The 24,019-nt window shown below is 36.5% G+C and overlaps 1 protein-coding gene across 1 annotated transcript in view; it reads left to right on the forward strand.

Moving 5' to 3' along the window:
* Nucleotides 1-1,497: 1,497 nt before the first annotated feature.
* The window catches only part of GNAT3 (G protein subunit alpha transducin 3), a gene marked incomplete at both ends in the record, with an annotated part of 50,476 nt that continues 27,954 nt past the window's right edge, over nucleotides 1,498-24,019 (forward strand). The window contains 2 exon segments of the mRNA XM_082661712.1: nucleotides 1,498-1,615; nucleotides 17,349-17,482. Of these exon segments, the coding sequence (XP_082517838.1) occupies nucleotides 1,498-1,615; nucleotides 17,349-17,482 (252 nt within the window).

The following is a 24,019-nucleotide window of genomic DNA, read 5'->3' on the forward strand; positions in this document are numbered from 1 at the left end:
GGGCAGGCCCTTTGCATTCTAAAAGCAACACCACATGATTTGCATGGACCCTCACATACCTACCTTTCCACATCCTTACACTATCATAAAATGGCTTTGGATGGATGAAATCCAGAAAGTTTTGACTACACTTATGTATTGACAGCCTAACATTGTATGTGAAAAAGTAAACAAAGCAGGACTATGTATTGAATTGGACAGCCTAGTTCCTTGTTCTATGAATATGCAAAAATCCACCTGTTCAGACTTTGCCCATGGTACCACAAGAACAGCACCAACATGCTGATGGACTGACTATATTCTAACATTTCCCAGTTAAGCGTGTTCACAAGTCCCAAAATGTGCACTGAGAGATTTGCCTGCTGCCACAGGTAGCCAACTCTGTTTATAAGGAAAACATCACTTGCCTACCTAAGCACTTTATGCTTCATATGAACAAAAAATTATACAACAGAATCTCTGTCCCCAAGCTTGCAGCTCATCAAGAAGGACATGGCATCTATTGGGGTAGTCAAAAGGCATGGAACATATTTAGGTGTATTTACTGTTCTTACTTTTCAGGAGAAACCAAATGACCTACGGTTACAAAGAATATTGCTTTTTATTCCCTCAGTACCAAATCAATCAAAGTCCTTCCAGCACAGCAGCTGTTGCTTAATGGCCCCAAAGAGTTAATGTATTGCTTGAATCAAACACATTTCAGTGTCTACACCAAGCGGATCCTCAATTAATGTTGATGGATTCACTTTCTCACAAGCAGTAAAAGCTCAATTTATAGAAATCGATCCTAAGAGACGAAAATAAGTAATTTAAGGGCACTGTGTGTTGAATTCTATGTTTGGCAACACAGCAATGTGTACAGATGTAAGAACTGCATGTATTTATTTCCGTTTTTTAAATAAAAAGCTGTTTTCTAGTTGGCTGACAGATACTAAGTCTCAGTCATTTTGAGTCATAATCTAAGCGTAGCAAGGCTATAAATTTGCGTGATTCAATATAAATATTCTGATAGTGATATTAGAGTGATTATGAAGAATTTCAAGACTCATATATCTAAAAACAAGACACAAGCTTGTTCATTAGTAATTATAACTTTAAATCATGTAATAAAGATTGCTTATTAGTGAGAAACATTCTATTTGAACTGTTCATTTCAGATTATCTTTAGTGTACAGATTTTGACAACTTTCTACATTATTGTATGCTATTCTGTAAGGAAGAAGAGTAGGTTTGAAGATGCGTCAGAAGTAATCATTTAATCTGAAAGCATAAAGAATTTTCTCTTTAGCTGCCATAGCGTTGTATGGTTTTTACCCTTTGATCAGGTGACAGCTAGAAAGCATCTCCTTAGTCAAAGCAGAGTCTTAGAAAATGAGGGAATGGGCTATTGGCTATTTCAGCAGAGCATTGCTTTTACATCCTATGTCCAAACCAGAGCTGTGCTCTACGTTTCAAAAACTTTGAGCAAATAAACTGACAAGTATCAAACACTACAAGATGGGAAGTGGAATTAGTTCAGAGAGCAAGGAGTCAGGCAAAAGATCAAAAGAATTGGAGAAAAAGCTTCAGGAAGATGCTGAGCGAGATGCAAGAACTGTAAAGTTGCTGTTATTAGGTAATAGCTTTTTTTTTCTTTTGCCTTTAAAACCCTGATTTTTTTTCAATTGTGATTTATTTACTTTTCTCAAACTTTAATTTCAAGGGTATTACCATACGGGAGATTTATTATCAAAATGTGTTTGGAACGTGACTCTGAGTGCTCTATAAATATTTACTTGTTTGTTTAGCATTTTATTACATGTCTTTTGTTAAGCACAGAGACAAATATTTACTAGATGTTTCAATTTCTCTATGTCAATAATCTTTTATTATTTTTTTAAAAATCTCATGCACATTTATTATTTTATTGTACCCTAGTCATTTCGTGAATACCAACTTTTTATATGGAAAACAACCCTTTAATTACAAGTTATAAAGATTTATGTCATTTTGTTTGAAAATATGTTGAGTTGTTTGATATCTACACTAATATGTTATTTAATTACTTGTACTGTTAAAACCAATTAGTCTCAAGTTATTTGGAGAGTAATGATAAAGTACTTTAAATTATACTAATAATATTATTTAGGCTTCTGAATACTGCCTGTAATATTGTCTGTATGATTGAAAAATACTCCATTTAAATCCTTTTGGGATATTTAAATATTCATTCAGGTCAGGAGTTACATCTCTTCTCTCTTTTATTCCCTCAAAATTCAGCACAATATTTTACCACAACTATAAACTTAATAAATGTTTAATGAATTGAAAGAATGAAAATAATCTAGATGCCACACATTTTTCTAAAAATTTTTAACATGTTATAGTCACTAGAAGATAAATATATTTTTGAAATAACATAAAGACCTATGAAAAGAATACAAAACAGCTTTAATCATAGCTGTATGTTTCTCCTACTCTTAGTTATACACAAAAGGACTTCATTTTATTTCAGAATTGTGAATCTTTCACACAACAAAATGCTCTCATTTGTGTGTATGTGTGTGTGTCTGTGTGTCCCTTTACTGTGTCTAATTTGCTCCCAGTAGCAAGAGAATCTCAGAAACGAACTATAGCATTCCCAGCACTTGCTCCTCCAAGGAAAGGAAACGTTTTCTCCCTTTATGCCCAAGTCCTGAAGCCTCACACTTGCCCACAGCACTTGCAAGTAACCACCAAGAAAGGTTGATAATTTGGAAAGATGTAGGGGTCAGCCCTTACGAAACCAGAAAACAGACCTCCCCTAACACTCCAGAGTATTCTCCGAGGCTTTGATCAAGAGTCAAAGTAATACGGGGGCACAGAGAAAACAAAAGATGAGAGGGAAAACCAAGCATTCCTGCAAATGCATTCTGTGTCCTTCTTGTACTAAGAACAATGGCACAGGAATAATGATACACTACATTAAGAATCCCTATGTTTGAAGAAAATTTCAAAAGAATAGACATTTTCAATATACCAATTATTTTTAGGTTAAAGTGGTGGGCTAGATAAAGAGGAAAGGGTAACATTTTATAAGAAATATAAGAGTAGCCCCCGGCTCACCGCAACTAGAGAGAGCCCACGCGCAGCAATGAAGACCCAACACAGCCAAAAATAAATTAAATAAAAAATAAAAAAGATATCAAAGAATCTTAATGGTATTATTACATCTTTAACTTTCCTAAAACAATGACAATTGCACAAATTCGTTCCCAATGTTACCATACAATAAGCTTGGATTCATCTGGTTCCAACAATATGTCCCTGAACTTTTCTGTCACATCTTATTTACAGAAAATGAATCAAATTCTCTTTAGCTTTTCACATTTCGATGTCCAAACACTTGACTAAATTTTCCCTTCTGGACTCTATATGAGTTCTATATCTAATGATTAAGTTGTCCAAGTTCAAAACCATAAAGCTTTGTAACAAATCTGCTTCAATTCTCATGTTTTGAATTGAAAGCAAATTCTCTAACCTATAATCTTTATATTCAATTTGGCGTCATTAAGATATCATAAAAGCATTCAGTGGAACTAAACAAAACCTTCCTACCCTCAAATCCCCTCACTAATGAAATCTGTCTAACTTCTCCCATCATTGAGACAATGATTCTCACTCATCAGTCTGGTCTGAACAACTGTTTTTAAGTTTATCAGTGAGCGGACGTCATGTGGGACTAACCAGGTAAGCGTTGGTAGTAATCAGTCCCTGAGTCTAGCTCTATTTTTATAAAAATTAAAAATCTGAAAAACAGTTTCAACAGAATTCATTCTTTATGTTGATCCTCTTGTTAGCCAACAGATTTCTAGGTGCTTTAACACAACTTTCCAAATTTAACATGTGCTGTAAAGTAGATGTACCATTTGGTATTACTGAATACAAGGTTTCACTTAATCTGAAGAGCTATCTACATCAAAGTGCACTTTACAACTAAAGGATCACTTTGCAGACAGATTCCCTTTTATCGTACCTTTCAGACATTCAGTAAAATTATAGAAGAGATGCAAAATCTGTTCCTAGAAGCAGGCTTCTAGGAAACACTGGAGATGACATACATTCCTGGCTCATTTGATAACTGCTATCAAGACAATAATGTCACATACTTAAAAAAAAAAATTAGCCTGTAAAGGTGCCCCAGGAAGAGTGCATTTTAATAAGAAAAACAAATGTTAATGAATAAGCTGTTCTCTTTTGTAAGCTTCCTATGTTACTTTTTTTAAAATCTTAATTTACAAATGTTTGATTAAACTTGTATTCTATTCAAAAGAAATACATGGCATTTCATTGTGAAATCAATGTGGATCATGTTTCTGTTTTTCCTGTCCCCTTTCCTTATATTTATTATTTCAAATTTCAGTTCAGGGCTTCCCTGGTGGCGCAGTGGTTGAGAGTCCGCCTGCCAATGCAGGGGACACGGGTTCGTGCCCCGGTCCGGGAAGATCCCACATGCTGCGGAGCGGCTGGGCCCGTGAGCCATGGCCGCTGAGCCTGCACATCCGGAGCCTGTGCTCCGCAACGGGAGAGGCCACAGCAGTGAAGGGCCCGCGTACCGCAAAAAAAAAAAAAAAAAAAGAAAGAAAAAATTTCAGTTCAAATTTATTTATTTACATTACTTTTTTTTTTTACTTTTACAAATTTCTATCACATGAGCTAGTTAGATTCAAAGCTGTGAAGTATAGAGAAAAAATTAGTTTCGTTCTTTCTTCATATCTGAAACCTTGCCTCATTCACTCTACAATTTTTAGTTATGATATTGTAATGAGCTTTTAGCCAGTGATCCCCAACATTGTCATGGACTGTTCATCACTGCTGTTCTATTCCTTTAGTTCTAAAACCATTTATTTTTTATTTTTTATGTGCTATCTTGTAAGCATCACACTATCATTTTTTTAATGGTGCCAGCTGAGTTTTATCATTTAAAAATATTATTCTAGTCATCTGGCTCTTAGAAACATGAACCTGGACAGAGTCTAAAATTTCTCAATCTACTTTAAATATGTTTATATTTACTTACTAATCAACATCAAATTTTCCAAATTGGCCCACTTATTCAACAAGTGGATGTTTTAGAAGATGTTCCGTTGTTTTAGTATGACAGTAGGAGAATTATAATAATTCTGACACTATGTAAAAGCCTGTTAGAAAATAACTGATAAAATAAAACTTGCAAAGCAGAATTTGCTAAATAGGTTTATCCACCTGGCAGAGTGGAGAGAATACAATTTACAATTCTGATAGAGTAGAATATGTTTTTAAGCCATTTGAGGTAAAATTGATTTGTTAATATTTTCATCAAGTGTTATGCTTTTTTCACTTCTCTGAATGACCTCAGCTAGACACATAACCTCAGAGAAATGATGGGTGTCAAAGCATTTGCTGAACTGTAAAAATCTAGACAAACGTGGTTTACTCTTACTGTATAACAGATTCCTAGATCTGAAATAAATTGAATGTCAGTAAATGTATACAGGTTTTCTTCCTCTTATGTACATCAGGAAGAAAGAGGACATAAGATTCATATCAAAGTTGTTATTTATATTGTATTTGTTTAAATAGGTCTTTATTTTTAAGAAGTATTTCTATATATGAATGAGTGGATGCAGAAAACTGGAGGTGTTCCTGAGTCACTGGCTAAAGTATAAATTCAACAAGTGTAAGAAGCTCTGTTTTGAATTTCTATTACACCAGTAGAGTCAATGCCTGTCTGTGGATGTGATCATATACACAGATCCCCTGGAATAATTACGTTACACTTAAAACTTGCAAAGAAGAATTAGCAGAATTAGAAAGAAAAAAAAATTCTTTCTCATCACTAGTGATAAGAACCTTGTGAACAACATGTAGAACTTATTTCTGAATAAGGTTTCCATTTCTTTAAATTAAAGTCATTCTTTCCTTTCTGTAATATCAATACATTTTTGTTTTAAAATATTTTACAATATTTTATTTTGTTTCTAAAGATATCAATCTTGTAGGTGCACAAATATTTTTAATACAAATGTTTAAAATTGCTTTAGAGTAAATGGAGAGAAAACAGGAAGAAAAGGTCTACTTGGAGAATTTCAAATCGTCTCAAAGCAATGAACTATCTGCACCATAACAATCTGAAAGTTCCAGAGGAAAAGCCAAATAGTTGCAGTTGTATTTATTTATAAAGAAGGCAGCTGGCAGCATCAAATAGCTTTTTACAACGTCTCTTTTTTCTAATAGGAAAAAAGCACCTAGACGAATGTTTTGCAGATATTTGGTTGTTTGTTTTAGATTAATTTATCTCAAATAATCAGGACACATTAACCATAGGCTCATAAGTCTCTCACATAAAAGATGCAAACCATTCATTAAGGCACTTCATATTTAGCCAAATGATGGTATTTGTTAATGAGATTAAACATCCTGTCTTGCTGAGAATAGCTCTCATTAACTATAATTTAACAGAACCTCTCTAGTTATATCACAGAACATTTTCATATTCGTTTTATTCAAACCTGAATTATTGACTCAAGAGCAATACTGTACCTATAAAAACATTCATATAAGCAACATGAGCAGTTAACGAAAATCGTTTACCCCTCCATTGTGTTAGAAAGGAAAGAGGGTAGTGAAACATTTGATGGTGTAAAGGCTCCATGATATATTTTACATAAAATAAAATATACTTACAGTTAAGATTTAGATTCAAATTCAGAATCCATCTCCTTATTTAAGTTTCCTCCAAATACATCAATGTAGAATTTGCACCTAAGGAAGCAGAATTCAAGGAGAAACTGAGCGTGAAATTAATCAAGATATGAAAATCTCCATTCTCTCTACTAGATTCTGATGCTAATAAGGTAGAACTCGAAGGTTTAATTCCTGCCTCAATATTTTATATTCAAATAGAACAAATTTGCTATTTAGAATTGCTCCTCTTTTAAGGTATCTGGAAATTTCACTCTCTGACCAGCATGGGATTCTTGACTATCTCATACTTGTTCACAGTTACTGAATTTGTTCTTTAATTTCATATATTTTCCTTCAAAGTCAGCCATTATACCTGTGCGCCTCCTAAAACTCTGAAATATTCTGTCCCCTTAATCTTCTACCTTAACTGGCATTCACAACCCCAAACCTGGATAATTCCTCAATGTTCTCCATTTATTATTGTTTTAATACACTGTTCCCAACCGATTTCCTCCAAAGTGATGTTATTTAACATCTTTTCAGCCCTCAGTGCTCATCCTGGTTCCAGTGTAAACTCCTAATTTCCTTCATTCCCAGATGTTTTAGAATAAAACGATTTATCATTGTCAGCTTCCTGGCTGACAACCTCCTGTTTTTAGCTTTAGCTGGGCTAATAATTGTTTTACTTATTCCTACTTTTCTACTAAAATATTCCAAAAGGCAGCTCTTTCTACATTTCCAACATCATTTTCTTCTAGAACTTCCTCTCTTCCCACCTCACTCTAGATGACCACCCGTGTGTAAGAATTTACATCACTCATCTCTCCAAACTCATCATCTCCAAACTCATTAACTTTCATTTATTCTCTTCTGCTTCAACTAATTTTAAGGAATTGGTGGTATTCCATTTTTAATTTAAAGCTAACTTCAGCCTTTATGCTAAAAATTCTATCCCCTTCTGTATTAAGAATTTTGCTTTATGAATTATTTTATCTCTTTGCCATTTTCAAAATTCTTCTCTGCTAGCTCCTTCCCCTTGGCATATAATATTTCTCTCCATTTGCCTAAAAAGCTTTTACTCTTTTCTTTGACTCCCTTTGAATTCACCTTATAGAGTTATCTTTTAAAATGTTATTATATTGAAATGCTTATAGAAATAGTCTATGGTCACTGCTTCTATTTCTATACTCTCTACATTCCCTTCAGTTAACTGCAAAGCAACTTGTATATCCTTTTCTCTACTAAAAAATGATCTCTCACAGATTCCTGATAACCTGCAAATTCACAAAACTGAGACCTCAATACCTGAATCTCTCTTCTTTTTTAACTCCTGTAACACTGAAATACCTTCTCATTTTTTATATCCCTTTACTCCCCACTTCACCGAAGCTTGCTTCCTTTCTCTCCATTTGTGAGTGGTTTCACTCACCAAAATTTGTCCTTGGGCCTTTGTGTTTTTCAATCTGTACTCTCTCAGGGACCTCATATCAGGACTTAACTATCACTTCTACAAGAATGACTACAATTTGTCCAATTTCTTGATCCATATTTGCAAATTTCCGTTATTTATCAATAACCTGATTGTATACTTTGGGAGACCTCAAAATTATTTTCCAAGTTTATCTTGTTTCCAATCATCTTCAAACTTTTATGTTTTAAATGAGATCCCTCATTATATTCTTTCCCATTAGATCAACATGATATTTCAATCTTCTTTAGCTCCTTTCTTTGTAATCATTCTCTATCCATTGTCCAAAGCCTGTTACAAAGTTTAGTTTTAGCTCTTCTCTGATAGAATGGGTCTCACATTTCTCTTTTCTCCACTACTTCTGTTATTGTTTTCAATCTATGAGGAACCCCTATGAAATAGTATTTTCATTATATAGAGAAGAAAATGAGAACTAATTAAGGTAATTCAATTTATAAGATGACAAATGAGTTTACAGGAGAACAGAACCTTTCCTTTCTTTTTATAAACATCTTTATTGGAGTATAATTGCTTTACAATGGTGTGTTAGTTTCCGCTTTATAACAAAGTAAATCAGCTATACATATACATTTATCCCCATTTCTCCTCCCTCTTGCATCTTCCTCCCACCCGCCCTATCCCACCCCTCTAGGTGAACACAAAGCACTGAGCTGATCTCCCTGTGCAATGCGGCTGCTTTCCATTAGCTAGCTACCTATTTTACATTTGGTAGTATATATATGTCCATGCCACTCTCTCACTTCGTCCCAGCTTACCCTTCCCCCTACCCGTGTCCTCAAGTCCATTCTCTACGTCTGTGTCTTTATTCCTGTCCTTCCCATAGGTTCTTAAGAACCTTTTTGTTTTTTTAGATTCCATATACATATGCATTAGCATACAGTATTTGTTTTTCTCTTTCTGACTTACTTCACTCTGTATGACAGTCCCTAGGTCCATTCACTTCACTGCAAATAACTCAATTTTGTTTCTTTTTATGGCTGAGTAATATCCCACTGTATATATGTGCCACATCTTCTTTATCCATTCATCCGATGATTAACACTTAGGTTGTTTCCATCTCCAGGCTATTGTAAATAGAGCTGCAATGAACATTTTGATACATGACTCTTTTTGAATTATGGATTTCTCAGGGTATATGCCCAGTAGTGGGATTGCTGGGTCATATGGTAATCCTATTTTTAGTTTTTAAAGGAAACTCCATACTGTTCTCCAGAGTGGCTGTATCAATTTACATTCCCAGCAACAGTGCAAGAGGGTTCCCTTTTCTCCACACTCTTTCCACCCTTTTCTTTTTATCTTTGTCAGTTTTAAATTACTCTCTGCATTCTAAGTTCTATGAAAACAGAGAGCATGTATGCTTTTGCTCTTCTTGAATTCCAACAGCTTAGCATGGGAAAGCATGCATGCATAATGCATGGAAGAATGACAGAGTCAGAACCTAAAATATCTCTGTATGTTGGTCATGGTGACTAAACCACAGACATACATTTGGTATTTGAAAATAGAGCTGAAAAAGAGCCATCTCATAAGGAGTTTGGGTTTTTTTTGAGTTGTCTTTTTTTTTAATTCATATATATGTTCACATATAACCAGAGCTAAGGATAATATTAGATCATTGAACATGGAAATCTACACTTTTCTTTCTTCTTGTATTCAATTTCCTTTTTTTTTTGCGGTACGCGGGTCTCTCACTGTTGTGGCCTCTCCCATTGCAGAGCACAGGCTTCAGACACACAGGCTCAGCAGCCATGGCTCACGGGCCCAGCCACTCCGCGGCATATGGGATCTTCCCAGACCGGGGCACGAACTCATGTCCCCTGCATCGGCAGGCTGACTCTCAACCACTGCACCACCACGGAAGTCCTCTTTTTTTTTTAATATTTATTTTTCATTAATTTATTTTTTCTTATTAGTCATCCATTTTATACACATCAGTGTATACATGTCAATACCAAACTCCCAGTTCATCACACCACCACCTCTAACCCCGCCTCTTTCCTCCCTTGGTGTCCATACGTTTGTTTTCTACATCTGTGTCTCAATTCCTGCTCTGCAAACCAGTTCATGTGTACCATTTTCTAGGTTCCACATATATGCATTAATATACGATATTTGCTTTTTGACTTACTCCACTCTGTATGACAGTCTCTAGGTGCATCCATGTCTCCACAAATGACTCAAGTTAGTTACTTTTTATGGCTGAGTAATATTCCATTGTATATATATACCACATCTTCTTTATTCATTCGTCGATGGGCATTTAGGTTGCTCCCATGACCTGCTACTGTAAATAGTGCTGCAATGAACATTGGGGTACATGCGTATTTTTGAATTATGGTTTTCTCTGGGTATATGCCCAGTAGTGGGACTGCTGGATCATATGGTAATTCTATTTTTAGTTTTTTAAGGAACCTCCATACTGTTCTCCATAGTGGCTGTATCAGTTTACATTCCCAAAAACAGGGCAAGAAGGTTCCCTTTTCTCCACACCCTCTTCAGCATTTGTTGTTTGTAGATTTTCTGATGAAGCCCATTCTAACTGGTGTGAGGTGATACCTCATTGTAGTTTTGATTTGCATTTCTCTAATAATTAGTGATGTTGAGCAGCTTTTCATGGGCTTCTTGGCCATTTGTATGTCTTCTTTGGAGAAATATCTATTTAGGTCCTCTGCCCATTTTTGGATTGGGTTGTTTTTTTAATATTGAGCTGCCTGAGCTGTTTATGTATTTTGGAGATTAATCCTTTGTTCGATGATTGATTTGCAAATATTTTCCCCCATTCTGAAGGTTGCCTTTTTCATCTTGTTTATGGTTTCCTTTGCTGTGCAAAAGCTTTTAAGTTTCATTAGCTCCCATTTGTTTATTTTTATTTTTATTTCCATTACTCTAGGAGGTGGATCAAAAAATACCTTGCTATCAAAGAGTGTTCTTCCTATGTTTTCCTCTAAGAGTTTTACAGTTCCTGGTCTTATATTTAGGTCTCTAATCCATTTTGAATTTACTTCTGTGTATGGTGTTAGGGGGTGTTTTAATTTAATTCTTTTACATATAGCTGTCCAGTTTTCCCAGCAACACTTATTGAAGAGGGTATCTTTCTCCACTGTATATCCTTGCCTCCTTTGTCATCGATTAGTTGACCACAGGTGTGTGGGTTTATCTCTGGGATTTCTATCCTGTTCCATTGCTCTATATTTCTGTTTTTGTGCCAGTACCATATTATCTTGATTACTGTTGCTTTATAGTATAGTCTGTAGTCAGGGAGTCTGATTCCAACAGCTCCATTTTTTCCCTGCAAGACTGCTTTGGCTATTCGGGGTCTTTTGTGTCTTCATACAAATTTTAAGATTTTTTTGTTCTAGTTCTGTGAAAAATGCCATTGGTAATTTGATAGGGATTGCATTGAATCTGTAGATTGCTTTGGGTAGTATAGTCATTTTCACAATATTGATTCTTGCAATCCAAGAATATGGTATATCTCTCCATCTGTTGGTATCTTCTTTGATTTCTTTCATCAGTATCTTATAGTTTTCTGCATACAGGCCTTTTGTCTCCCTGGTAGGTTTATTCCTAGGCATTTTATTCTTTTGGTTGCAGTGGTAAATGGGAGTGTTTCCTTAATTTCTCTTTCAGATTTTTCATCATTAGTGTATAGGAATGCAAGAGATTTCTGTGCATTAATTCTGTATCCTGCAACTTTACCAAATTCATTGATTAGCTCTTGTAGTTTTCTGGTGGCCACTTTAGGATTCTGTATGTATAGTATCATGTCATCTGCAAACTGACAGTTTTACTTCTTCTTTTCCAATTTGGCTTCCTTTTATTTCTTTTTCTTCTCTGATTGCCACGGCTAGGACTTCCAAAACTGTTGAATAATAGTGGTGAGAGTTGCCATTCTTGTCTTGTTCCTCATCTTAGAGCAAATGCTTTCAGTTTTCACCATGGAGAATGATGTTTGCTGTGGGTTTGTCACATATGGCCTTTATTATTTTGAGGTAGGTTTCCTCTATGCCCACTTTCTAGAGACTTTTTATCATAAATGGGTGTTGAATTTTGTCAAAAGCTTTTTCTGCATCTATTGAGATGATCATATGGTTTTTATTCTTCAATTTGTTAATATGGTGTATCACATTGATTGATTTGCGTATATTGAAGAATCCTTGCATCGCTGGGATAAATCCCACTTGATCATGGTGGATGATCATTTTAATGTGTTGTTGCATTCTGTTTGCTAGTATCTTGTTGAGGATTTTTGCATCTATATTCATCAGTGATATTGGTCTGTAATTTTCTTATTTTGTAGTATCTTTCTCTGGTTTTGGTATCGGGGTAATGATGGCCTCATAGAATGAGGTTGGGAGTGTTCCTTCGCCTGCAATTTATTGGAAGAGTTTGAGAAGGATGGGTGTTAGCTCTTCTCTAAATGTTTGATAGTATTCACCTGTGAAGCCATCAGGTCCTGGACTTTTGTTTGTTGGAAGATTTTTAATCACAGTTTCAATTTCATTACTTGTGATTGTTCTGTTCATATTTTCTATTTCTTCCTGGTTCAGTCTTAGAAGGTTATACCTTTCTAAGAATTTGTCCATTTCTTCCAGGTTATCCATTTTATTGGCATAGATTTGCTTTTAGTAGTCTCTTAGGATACTTTGTATTTCTGTGGTGTCTGTTATAACTTCTCCTTTTTCATTTCTAATTTTATTGATTTGAGTCCTCTCCCTCTTTTTCTTGATGAGTCTGGCTAATGCTTTATCAATTTTGTTTATCTTCTCAAAGAACTAGCTTTTAGCTTTATTGATCTTTGCTATTGTTTTCTTTGTTTCTATTTCATTTATTTCTGCTCTGATCTTTATGATTTCTTGCCTTCTGCTAACTTTGGGTTTTGTTTGTTCTTCTTTCTCTAGTTCCTTTATGTGTAATGTTACATTGTTTATTTGAAATTTTTCTTGCTCCTGAGGTAGGCTTGTATAGCTATAAACTTCCCTCTTAGAACTGCTTTTGCTGCATCCCATAGGTTTTGGATCATTGTGTTTTCATTGTCATTTGTCTCTAGCTATTTTTTGATTTCCTCTTTGATTTCTTCAGTGATCTCTTGGTTATTTAGTAATGTATTGTTTAGCCTCCATGTGTTTGTGTTTTTTACGTTTTTTCCCCTGTAATTCATTTCTAATCTCATAGTGTTGTGGTCAGAAAAGATGCTTGATATGATTTCAATTTTCTTAAATTTACTAAGGCTTGATTTGTGACCCAAAATGTGATCTTCCTGGAGAATGTTCTGTGTGCACTGGAGAAGAAAGTGTAATCTGCTGTTTTTGATGGAATGTCCTATAAATATCAGTTAAATCTATCTGATCTACTGTATCTTTTAAAGCTTGTGTTTCCTTGTTTGGATGATCTGTCTATTGGTGTTAGTGAGGTGTTAAAGTCTCCCACTATCATTGTGTTACTGTTGATTTCCTCTTTTATAGCTGTTATCAGTTGCCTTATGTATTGAGGTGCTCCTATGTTGGGTGCATATATATCTATAATTGTTATATCTTCTTCTTGGATTGATCCCTTGATCATTATGTAGTGTCCTTCCTTGTCTCTTGTAACATTTTTTATTTTAAAGTCTATTTTATCTGAGTATGCTACTCCAGCTTTCTTTTGAATTCCATTTGCATGGAATATCTTTTTCTATCCCCTCACTTTCAGTCTGTATGTGTCCCTAGGTCTGAAGTGGGTCTCTTGTGGACAGCATATATATGGGTCTTGTTTTTGTATACATTTAGCAAGCCTCTGTCTTTTCATTGGAGCATTTAATCCATTCACATTTAAGGTAATTATTGATATGTATGTTCCTATTACCATTTTCTTAATTGTTTTCAGTTTGTTTTTGTAGGTCCTTTTCTTCTCTTGTGTTTCCCACTTAGAGAAGTTCCTTTAGTTTTTGTTGTAGAGCTGGTTTGGTGGTAGTGCTGAACTCTCTTAGCTTTTGCTTGTCTGTAAAGCTTTTGATTTCTCCATCAAATCTGAATTAGATCCTTGCTGGGTAGAGTAATCTTGGCTGTAGGTTCTTCCCTTTCATCATTTTAAGTTTATCATGCCACTCCTGGTTTGTAGAGTTACTGCTGAGAAATCTGCTGTTAACCTTATGGGAGTTCCCTTGAGTGTTATTTGTCGTTTTTCCCTTGCTGCTTTCAATAATTTTTCTTCGTCTTTAATTTTTGCCAATTTGATTACTATGTGTCTTGGCATGTTTCTCCTTGGGTTTATCCTGTAGGGGACTCGCTGTGCTTCCTGGACTTGGGTGGCTATTTCCTTTCCCATGTTAGGGAAGTTTCCGACTACAGTCTCTTCAAATATTTTCTCAGGTCCTTTCTCTCTCTCTTCTCATTCTGGGACCCCTATATTGCGAATGTTGTTGCATTTAATGTTGTCCCAGAGGTCTCTTAGGCTGTTTTCATTTCTTTTCATTCTTTTTTCTTTATTCTGTTCCACAGCAGTGAATTCCACCATTGTTTCTTCCAGGTCACTTATCTGTTCTTCTGCTTCAGTTATACCACTATTGATTCCTTCTAGTGTATTTTTCATTTCAGTTATTGTATTGTTCATCTATTTTTGTTCTTTAATTCTTCTAGATCTTTTTTAAACATTTCTTGCATCTTCTCAATCTTTGCCTCCATTCTTTTTCCAAGGTCCTGGATCATCTTCGCTATCATTATTCTGAATTCTTTTTCTGGAACGTTGCCTATCTCCACTTCATTTAGTTGTTTTTCTGGGGTTTTATCTTGTTCCTTCATCTGGTATATAGCCCTCTGCCTTTTCATCTTGTCTATATTTCTGTGAATGTGGTTTTTGTTACACAGGCTGCAGGACTGTAGTTCTTCTTGTTTCTGCTGTCTGCCCTCTGGTGGATGACAGGAGTTTGTTTTTTAAGTCAATCAAGATTTTGATAGGTTTTTATAATGTAAATGAGAATAATAATACTTGGATTTTTTGTCAAAGACTATCCTGGCTCTATTATAAAACAAAGATTTCATGAAGGCGGTTAAGGTAGGTAGACCATTTAGGAAATTGTCACTTCCTTGCAAACACTTGATGAGATTGTAAATTAAGGCAGAAATTGTAAGTTTGAAAGTGAGATTTGAAGGACATTAAGAGACAAAAATCAATAGAACTTGGTGACTTGACTGCCTGTGATTGTTAAATAAGAGGAATGATTAAGAGCAGAGTTGGGAATAGTGATTATTTTATTCATCGGTATGTGAAAGAGAGGACAAAGTTTCGGTTAGGGAAGAAATGAAAGGAGTACTAATTTGAGACATTCAAATTTGTGATGTTTCTAGAATAATCAAGTTGAGATATCTATTAAATAGATGAATATATGGGTCTGGAAAGCAGGAGGGATAAACTCAAGTGAGAGCTGTCAATCTGATATACTCAATCCTCTGTTCTCCCTTTCCCAGATATACAGTGTGTAAAGGCCAACCTTTACACACTGTATAATTAACCAAGGCCTTTTTTTTGAAGCATTAATTTATACAAAATGTGTGTGCATAAGCGCTCCCACAATTAAGGAACACTTAGATAAATTCTATCTATCAATCCATCTTTCTATCTATCATCTATGTTTCTATTTAAAGCAGGCCTGGGTGGGAAAAAAATCACAGAATTCTATATTTCAGGGTTTTCTCCCCCTTTTTTAGTCTAAAAAGTATATTAAAAAGATAAGAAAGATCACATATCTGTTAAAATACTTCAAAATCTAAGAAGGCTTATGTAAATAATGTTTTAAATATAATATTATCAGATATCTTTAGAGCAAGTATAAAATTGAAAGTATTTAAATAAAATTTCATTAGAAAGAAAAGATTACACAGCCACAACATTCTTTCTCACAAATGAAATATGCTTGTTTGGGTGATGACATATTTTACAGTTTCATAATGCTTATCATTACTGTATCACAGAAACAGGTACTTGGACATACTAATAGTAATAGAAATATATCTGACACCATATGACTACTGATGTGATTCACTGAAAAAAGACAATATTGCTTATATCATATTTATGCTAAAATATTTACACTAGATCTAACCATCAAATGTAGAATATTGAACATTTTATAATAAATTGTCCTAGGCTTTAGAAAAATGCCAATGTCATGAAAACAAAATAACAACAACAATATAACAAGGGAAATATTCTAAATTAAGAGTTTAGATATTACAGCATAATATCCAAAGGAAATGTGTAAGCCTTGATTGGATCTTGGGCCCAAGACATATGAAATGCGTGGAATATTTGGAACAATCAGATAAATTTGAATATGGAGTATATATTAGATAACATTTTGGATTTATACATCTCAATCGTGAAAATAGTATTCTGGTTTTCTGGGAAAATGGCCTATTCTTATGAGACACATTCTGAAGTATTATGGGTGAAGTGTCTGACTGCTTTCAAGAGGTTCAGCAAATCAAAGCATAAATATGTGTATATATATAGCTATATACACACATACACATGTGTTGTGTAAATTTTTATATATATATGAAACAAGACAAATGACAAAGTGTTTGGTAAGGTGAAGGGTATAAAAGGTATAAAATATGTTTCTAATATTTTCTCAAACTTCCATAGGTTTATAAGATTATTAAAATTAAAATTTGGGAAAAATAAGTGCATTTTTTTGGCAAAAGAAATATACAAATGTATCTGTAAATTCATGTACATTTCCTTACAAATGAATTCTATGAGATATCTCATGAGCATATCACTTTAAAATCACATAAACTTTTTTAGGAAATTCTTCTCAATGCATTATTTGATAACCTTGACAACAAAATTTGGCCAATCTCCTTGACAGAGATCCAAAAACCAAACCAAAATATTAGCAAACTGATTCCAACAATGTATAAGATGTACTAAAAAAAAAAAAAAAGAGCTAGAGGTGGGAAGGATGTTATCTCAAGAATGCCTTGTTGAAATACTATTAGAAGATTAATATATTCATATTATCAAAGTAGAAAGATGACGATTATGACAGGAGATACACGCACGCGCGCACACACACACACACACACACACTAAATAAACTTCTTTTTATCCATTCCAGATAAAAACTTTTATCACACTAGGAATAGAAGGCAATTCCTTAAACAGGATAAATAATATGTACAAAAACCTGCAGTAACTGTCATATTTAATGGGGAACATTTAGCATCATTAACTACAGATAGTGAACAAGGACTTATGATGATGAATGGGTCTGACAGTTTCCTGCCCTTGACCTTCTCCTCTTCAATGCTCTTATCAGGGATTTGGGTAAAGATAGATAAGGCAACATTTCACACTTGAGTAAGATTCAGGATTTGGAAGGATATAGTGACAGGAAAGTCAATATTCCAAGTGATCTCAACTAGCAGAAATGCTTGGCCCAAATGAGCAAAATGGAATTTAACAGATATCTTCAACTGAGGCTCAAAATCAACTATACTCATGCAGTATACACATGTAGTATGTGGGAGAATCTGTTTACTAAGATGTGATGTGAAAAACGTAGCAACAAATTAACTGCTACAAGCTCAATATAGGTTAAAAAAAAAAGTAATAAAGCTACAAAAAAACCCCAACAAACAAAAAAGAAAAGAAGAAGAAAAGAGGCAAACTAATCATGGTCTCTATTAAGAAAAGTGTTCTATTTAGAAATAAGTACCAGGATTGAGGCAGTCCTATGTTGCACCCCTATCTTTCTACATCAGAATATCTGTGCTCTCAATAAAATCACCTGATACTATGGCACCATTTTCAGTAGGACAGTGTTTCAAAAGGACATAGGCTCTTGCATGGAGTGTGGTTCAGAGGGTAAGGAATCTAAAACTCATGTTCCACCAGAAAGGGTTAAAGGAGTGGAACATATTATACTTGAAAAGTCTCTTGGAAAAAAGGTGCGGCATGCTTCAAATAATAGAGAATGTTGAGAGCTCACTGTAAGTTAGAGTATGCACCAGGTACTTTATATGATAATCTACCCAAACCCTAAGAGGTAGATATTAATAAGCCAATTTTATGAAAGAGGATACTCTCAGAAATTAATTTTGATCAAGACATGCAAAGTCAGCAATGAGTACATGCTCACTTTTATTTAATTCCAAAGCATGAGTTTGCTTATTACATTCTTCTACTCTCTGTCTAGCCCATTTGAAGGGTTGTAATGTGGAAGAGACAGGTAAGTTTGTTGTTGCTCAATGAGAAAGAGGAAGAGTGAATGCAATAAAATCAAGTTGCTTCAAAAAGGGTTACCCTAAAAATCTTTTATGCCAACAGTCCACCAACAGATGACAAGCAGACACTGCAAACCCATATGTCTATGAAAGTTCACTTCTTCCATATTAATTTAAAGTAAGTGATTTTAAAATAACTTATGTCTTGATATCATTTTGATATTGACATTACCAGTGCATACCTAAAAAGAAAGCAACAGGGCTTTCCTGGTGGCGCAGTGGTTAAGAATCCACCTGCCAATGGAGGGGACAAGGGTTCGAGCCCTGGTCCAGGAAGATCCCACATGCTGTGGAGCAACTAAGCCCATGCACTACAACTACTGAGCCTGCATTCTAGAGCCCACGAGCCACAACTACTGAGCTCATGTGTCATAATTACTGAAGCCCACATGCCTAGAGCCCATGGTCCGCAACAAGAGAAGCCACTGTAATGAGAAGCCCGCGCACCGCAACGAAGACTAGTCCCCGCTTGCCGCAACTAGAGAAAGCCCACGTGCAGCAGTGAAGACCCAACACAGCCAAAAATAAATAAATAAAATAATGTTTTAAAAAAAGAAAGCAACATTATAGCATTAATATGCGAGTCAGGAGACTTAATCTCTTTGTTTTAAAGTAGGTCTGGGGATCACCGGGGAAGATGGCGGAAGAGTAAGACACGGAGATCACCTTTCTCCCCACAGATACACCAGAAATACATCTACATGTGGAACAACTCCTACAGAACACCTACGGAACGCTGGCAGAAGACCTCAGACCTCCCAAAAGGTAAGAAAGTCCCCACATACCTGGGTAGGGCAAAAGAAAAAAGAATAAACAGAGACAAAAGAATAGGGACGGAACCTGCACCTCTGGGAGGGAGCTGTGAAGGAGGAAAAGTTTGCACACACTAAGAAGCCCCTTCGCGGGCGGAGACTGCGGGTGGCGGAGGGGGAAGCTTCGGAGCCGCGGCGGAGAGCACAGCAACAGGGGTGCAGAAGGCAAAGCAGAGAGATTCCCGCACAGAGGATCGGTGCCGACCGGCACTCACCAGCCCGAGAGGCTTGTCTACTCACCCGCAGGGACGGGCGGGGCTGGGAGCTGAGGCTCCGGCTTCGGTCAGAGCGATAGGAGAGGACTGGGGTTGGTGGCGTGAACACAGCCTGAAGGGGTTAGTGCGCCACGGCTAGCCGGGAGGGAGTCTGGGGAAAAGTCTGGACCTGCCGCAGAGGCAAGAGACTTTTTCTTCCCTCTTTGTTTCCTGGTGCGCGAGGAGAGGGGATTAAGAGCGCTGCTTAAAGGAGCTCCAGAGACGGGCGCGAGCCGGGGCTAACAGCGGGGACCCCAGAGACGGGCATGAGACGCTAAGGCTGCTGCTGCCGCCACCAAGAAGACTGTGTGCGAGCACAGGTCACTATCCACACCCCGCTTCCGGGGAGCCTGTGCAGCCCACCACCGCCAGGGTCCCGGGATCCAGGGACAACTTCCCCGGGAGAACGCACGGCGCGCCTCAGCCTGGTGCAACGTCACGCTGGCCTCCGCCGCCGCAGGCCTGCCCCGCACGCACTCCGTGCCCCGCCCTCCCCCCCCCACCCCACCCCCACCCCCACTCCCGCCCGCCCCGGCCTGAGTGAGTCAGAGGCCCCGAAGCAGCTGCTACTTTAACCCTGTCCTGTCTGAGCGAACAGACACCCTCCAGCGACCTACACGCAGAGGCAGGGCCAAATCCAAAGCTGAGCCCCTGGAACTGTGCAAACAAAGAAGAGAAAGGGAAATCTCTCCCAGCAGCCTCAGGAGCAGCGGATTAAATCTCCACAATCAACTTGATGTACCCTGCATCTGTGGAATACATGAATAGACAACGAATCATCCCAAACTGAGGAGGTGGACTTTGAGAGCAAGATTTATGATTTTTTCCCCTTTTCCTCTTTTTGTGAGTGTGTATGTGTATGCTTCTGTGTGAGATTTTGTCTGTATAGCTTTGCTTCCACCATTTGTCCTAGGGTTGTATCCATCCACTTTTTGGGTTTTTTTCTTTAAAAAAATTTTTTTTTCTTAACAATTATTTTTTATTTTAATAACTTTATTTTATTTTATCTTACTTTATTTTATCTTCTTTCTTTCTTTCCTTCCTGTGTCCCTCCCTCCTTCCTTCCTTCTTTTCTTTCTTTCTCTGTTTCTTTCTCTTGCTTTCTTTCCTTTCTACTTTTTCTCTCCTTTATTCTGAGCCATGTGGATGAAAGGCTCTTGGTGCTGCAGCCAGGAGTCAGTGCTGTGCCTCTGAGGTGGGAGAACCAACTTTAGGTCACTGCTCCACAAGAGACCTCCCAGTTCCACATAATATCAAACAGCGAAAATCTCCCAGAGATCTCCATCTCAACACCAGCACCCAACTTCACTCAATGACCAGCAAGCTACAGTGCTGGACACCCTATGCCAAACAACTAGCAAGACAGGAACACAACCCCACCCATTAGCAGAGAGGCTGCCTAAAATCATAATAAGGCCACAGACACCCCAAAACACACCACCCGACGTGGACCTGCCCACCAGAAAGACAAAATCCACCTTCATTCACCAGAACACAGGCACTAGTCCCCTCCACCAGGAAGCCTACACAACCCACTGAACCAACTTTAGCCACTGGGGACAGACACCAAAAACAACAGGAACTACGAACCTGCAGCCTGCAAAAAGGAGACCCCAAACACAGTAAGATAAGCAAAATGAGAAGACAGAAAAGCACACAGCAGATGAAGAAGCAAGGTAAAAAGCCACCAGACCTAACAAATGAAGAGGAAATAGGCAGTCTACCTGAAAAAGAATTCAGAATAATGCTAGTAAAGATGATCCAAAATCTTGGAAATAGAGAAAATGCAAGAAACATTTAACAAGGATCTAGAAGAATGAAAGATGAAACAAGCAACGATGAACAACACAAAAAATGAAATTAAAAATACTCTAGATGGGATCAATAGCAGAATAACTGAGGCAGAAAAACGGATAAGTGACCTGGAAGATAAAATAGTTGAAATAACTACTGCAGAGCACAATAAAGAAAAAAGAATGAAAAGAACTGAGGACAGTCTCAGAGACCTCTGGGACAACATTAAATGCACCAACATTCGAAGTACAGGGGTCCCAGAAGAGAAAAAGAAAGGGACTGAGAAAATATTTGAAGAGATTATAGCTGAAAACTTCCCTAATATGGGAAAGGAAATAGTTAATCAAGTCCAGGAAGCACAGAGAGTCCCATACAGGATAAATCCAAGGAGAAATACACCAAGACACATATTAATCAAACTGTCAAAAATTAAATACAAAGAAAACATATTAAAAGCAGCAAGGGAAAAACAACAAATAACACACAAGGGAATCCCCATAAGGTTAACATCTGATCTTTCAGCAGAAACTCTGCAAGCCAGAAGGGACTGGCAGGACATATTTAAAGTGATGAAGGAAAAAAGCTGCAACCAAGATTACTCTACCCAGCAAGGATCTCATTCTGATTTGATGGAGAAATTAAAACCTTTACAGACAAGCAAAAGCTGAGAGAGTTCAGCACCACCAAACCAGCTTTACAACAAATGCTAAAGGAAATTCTCTAGGCAAGAAACACAAGAGAAGGAAAAGACCTACAATAACGAACCCAAAACAATTAAGAAAATGGTAATAGGAACATACATATCGATAATTACCTTAAATACAAATGGACTAAATGCTTCCACCAAAAGACACAGATTGGCTGACTGGATACAAAAACAAGACCTATATATATGTTGTCTACAAGAGACCCACTTCAGACCTAGAGACACATACAGACTGAAAGTGAGGGGATGGAAAAAGTTATTCCATGAAAATGGAAATCAAAAGAAAGCTGGAGTAGCAATTATCATATCACACAAAAGAGACTTTAAAATAAAGACTATTAGAAGAGACAAAGAAGGACACTACATAATGATCAAGGGATCGATCCCAAAAGAAGATATAACAATTGTAAATATTTATGCACCCAACATAGGAGAACCTCAATACATAAGGCAAATACTAACAGCCATAAAAGGGGAAATTGACAGTAATGCATTCATAGTAGGGGACTTTAACACCCCACTTTCACCAATGGACAGATCATCCAAAATGGAAATAAATAAGGAAACACAAGCTTTAAATGATACATTAAACAAGATGGACTTAATTGATATTTATAGGACATTCCATCCAAAAACAACAGAATAAATATTTTTCTCAAGTGTTCAGGGAATATTCTCCAGGATAGATCATATCTTGGGTCACAAATCAAGCCTTGGTAAATTTAAGAAAATTTAAATTCTATCAACTATCTTTTCTGACCACAATACTATGAGACTAGATATCAATTACAGGAAAAGATCTGTACATAATACAAAAACATGGAGGCTAAACAAGACACTACTTAATGACGAAGTGATCACCAAAGAAATCAAAGAGGAAATCAAAAAATACCTAGAAACAAATGACAATGGAGACACGACGACCCAAAACCTATGGGATGCAGAAAAAGCAGTTCTAAGAGGGAAGTTTAAAGCAATACAATCCTACCTTAAGAAACAGGAAACATCTCGAATAAACAACCTAACCTTGCACCTAAAGCAATTAGAGAAAGAAGAACAAAAAACCCCCAAAGTTAGAAGGAAAGAAATCATAAAAATCAGATCAGAAATAAATGAAAAAGAAAAGAAGGAAACGATAGCAAAGATCAATAAAACTAAAAGCTGGTTCTTTGAGAAGATAAACAAAATTGATAAACCATTAGCCAGACTCATCAAGAAAAAAAGGGAGAAGACTCAAACCAATAGAATCAGAAATGAAAAAGAAGTAACAACTGACACTGCAGAAATACAAAAGATTATGAGAGATTACTACAAGCAAATCTATGCCAATAAAATGGACAACCTGGAAGAAATGGACAAATTCTTAGAAATGCACAACGTGCCAAGACTGAATCAGGAAGAAATAGAAAATATGAACAGACCAATCACAAGCACTGAAATTGAAACTGTGATTAAAAACCTTCCAACAAACAAAAGCCCAGGACCAGATGGCTTCACAGGCGAATTCTATCAAACATTTAGAGAAGAGCTAACACCTATCCTCAAACTCTTCGAAAATGTAGCAGAGGGAGGAACACTCCAAAACTCATTCTACGAGGCCAGCATCACCCTGATACCAAAAGCAGACAAAGATGTCACAAGAAAGTAAACTACAGGCCAATATCACTGATGAACATAGATGAAAAATCCTCAACAAAATACTAGCAAACAGAATCCAACAGCACGTTAAAAGGATCATGCACCATCATCAAGTGGGGTTTATTCCAGGAATGCAAGGATTCTTCAATATACTCAAATCAATCAATGTGATACACCATATTAACAAACTGAAGGAGAAAAACCATATGATCATCTCAATAAATGCAGAGAAAGCATTTGACAAAATTCAACATCCATTTATGATAAAAACCCTGCAGAAAGTAGGCATAGAGGGAACTTTCCTCAACATAATAAAGGCCATATATGACAAACCCACAGCCAACATCATCCTCAATGGTGAAAAACTGAAAGCA

Source organism: Grampus griseus, assembly GCF_964374135.1.
Source record: "Grampus griseus genome assembly, chromosome: 9".
Taxonomy (NCBI): domain Eukaryota; kingdom Metazoa; phylum Chordata; class Mammalia; order Artiodactyla; family Delphinidae; genus Grampus; species Grampus griseus.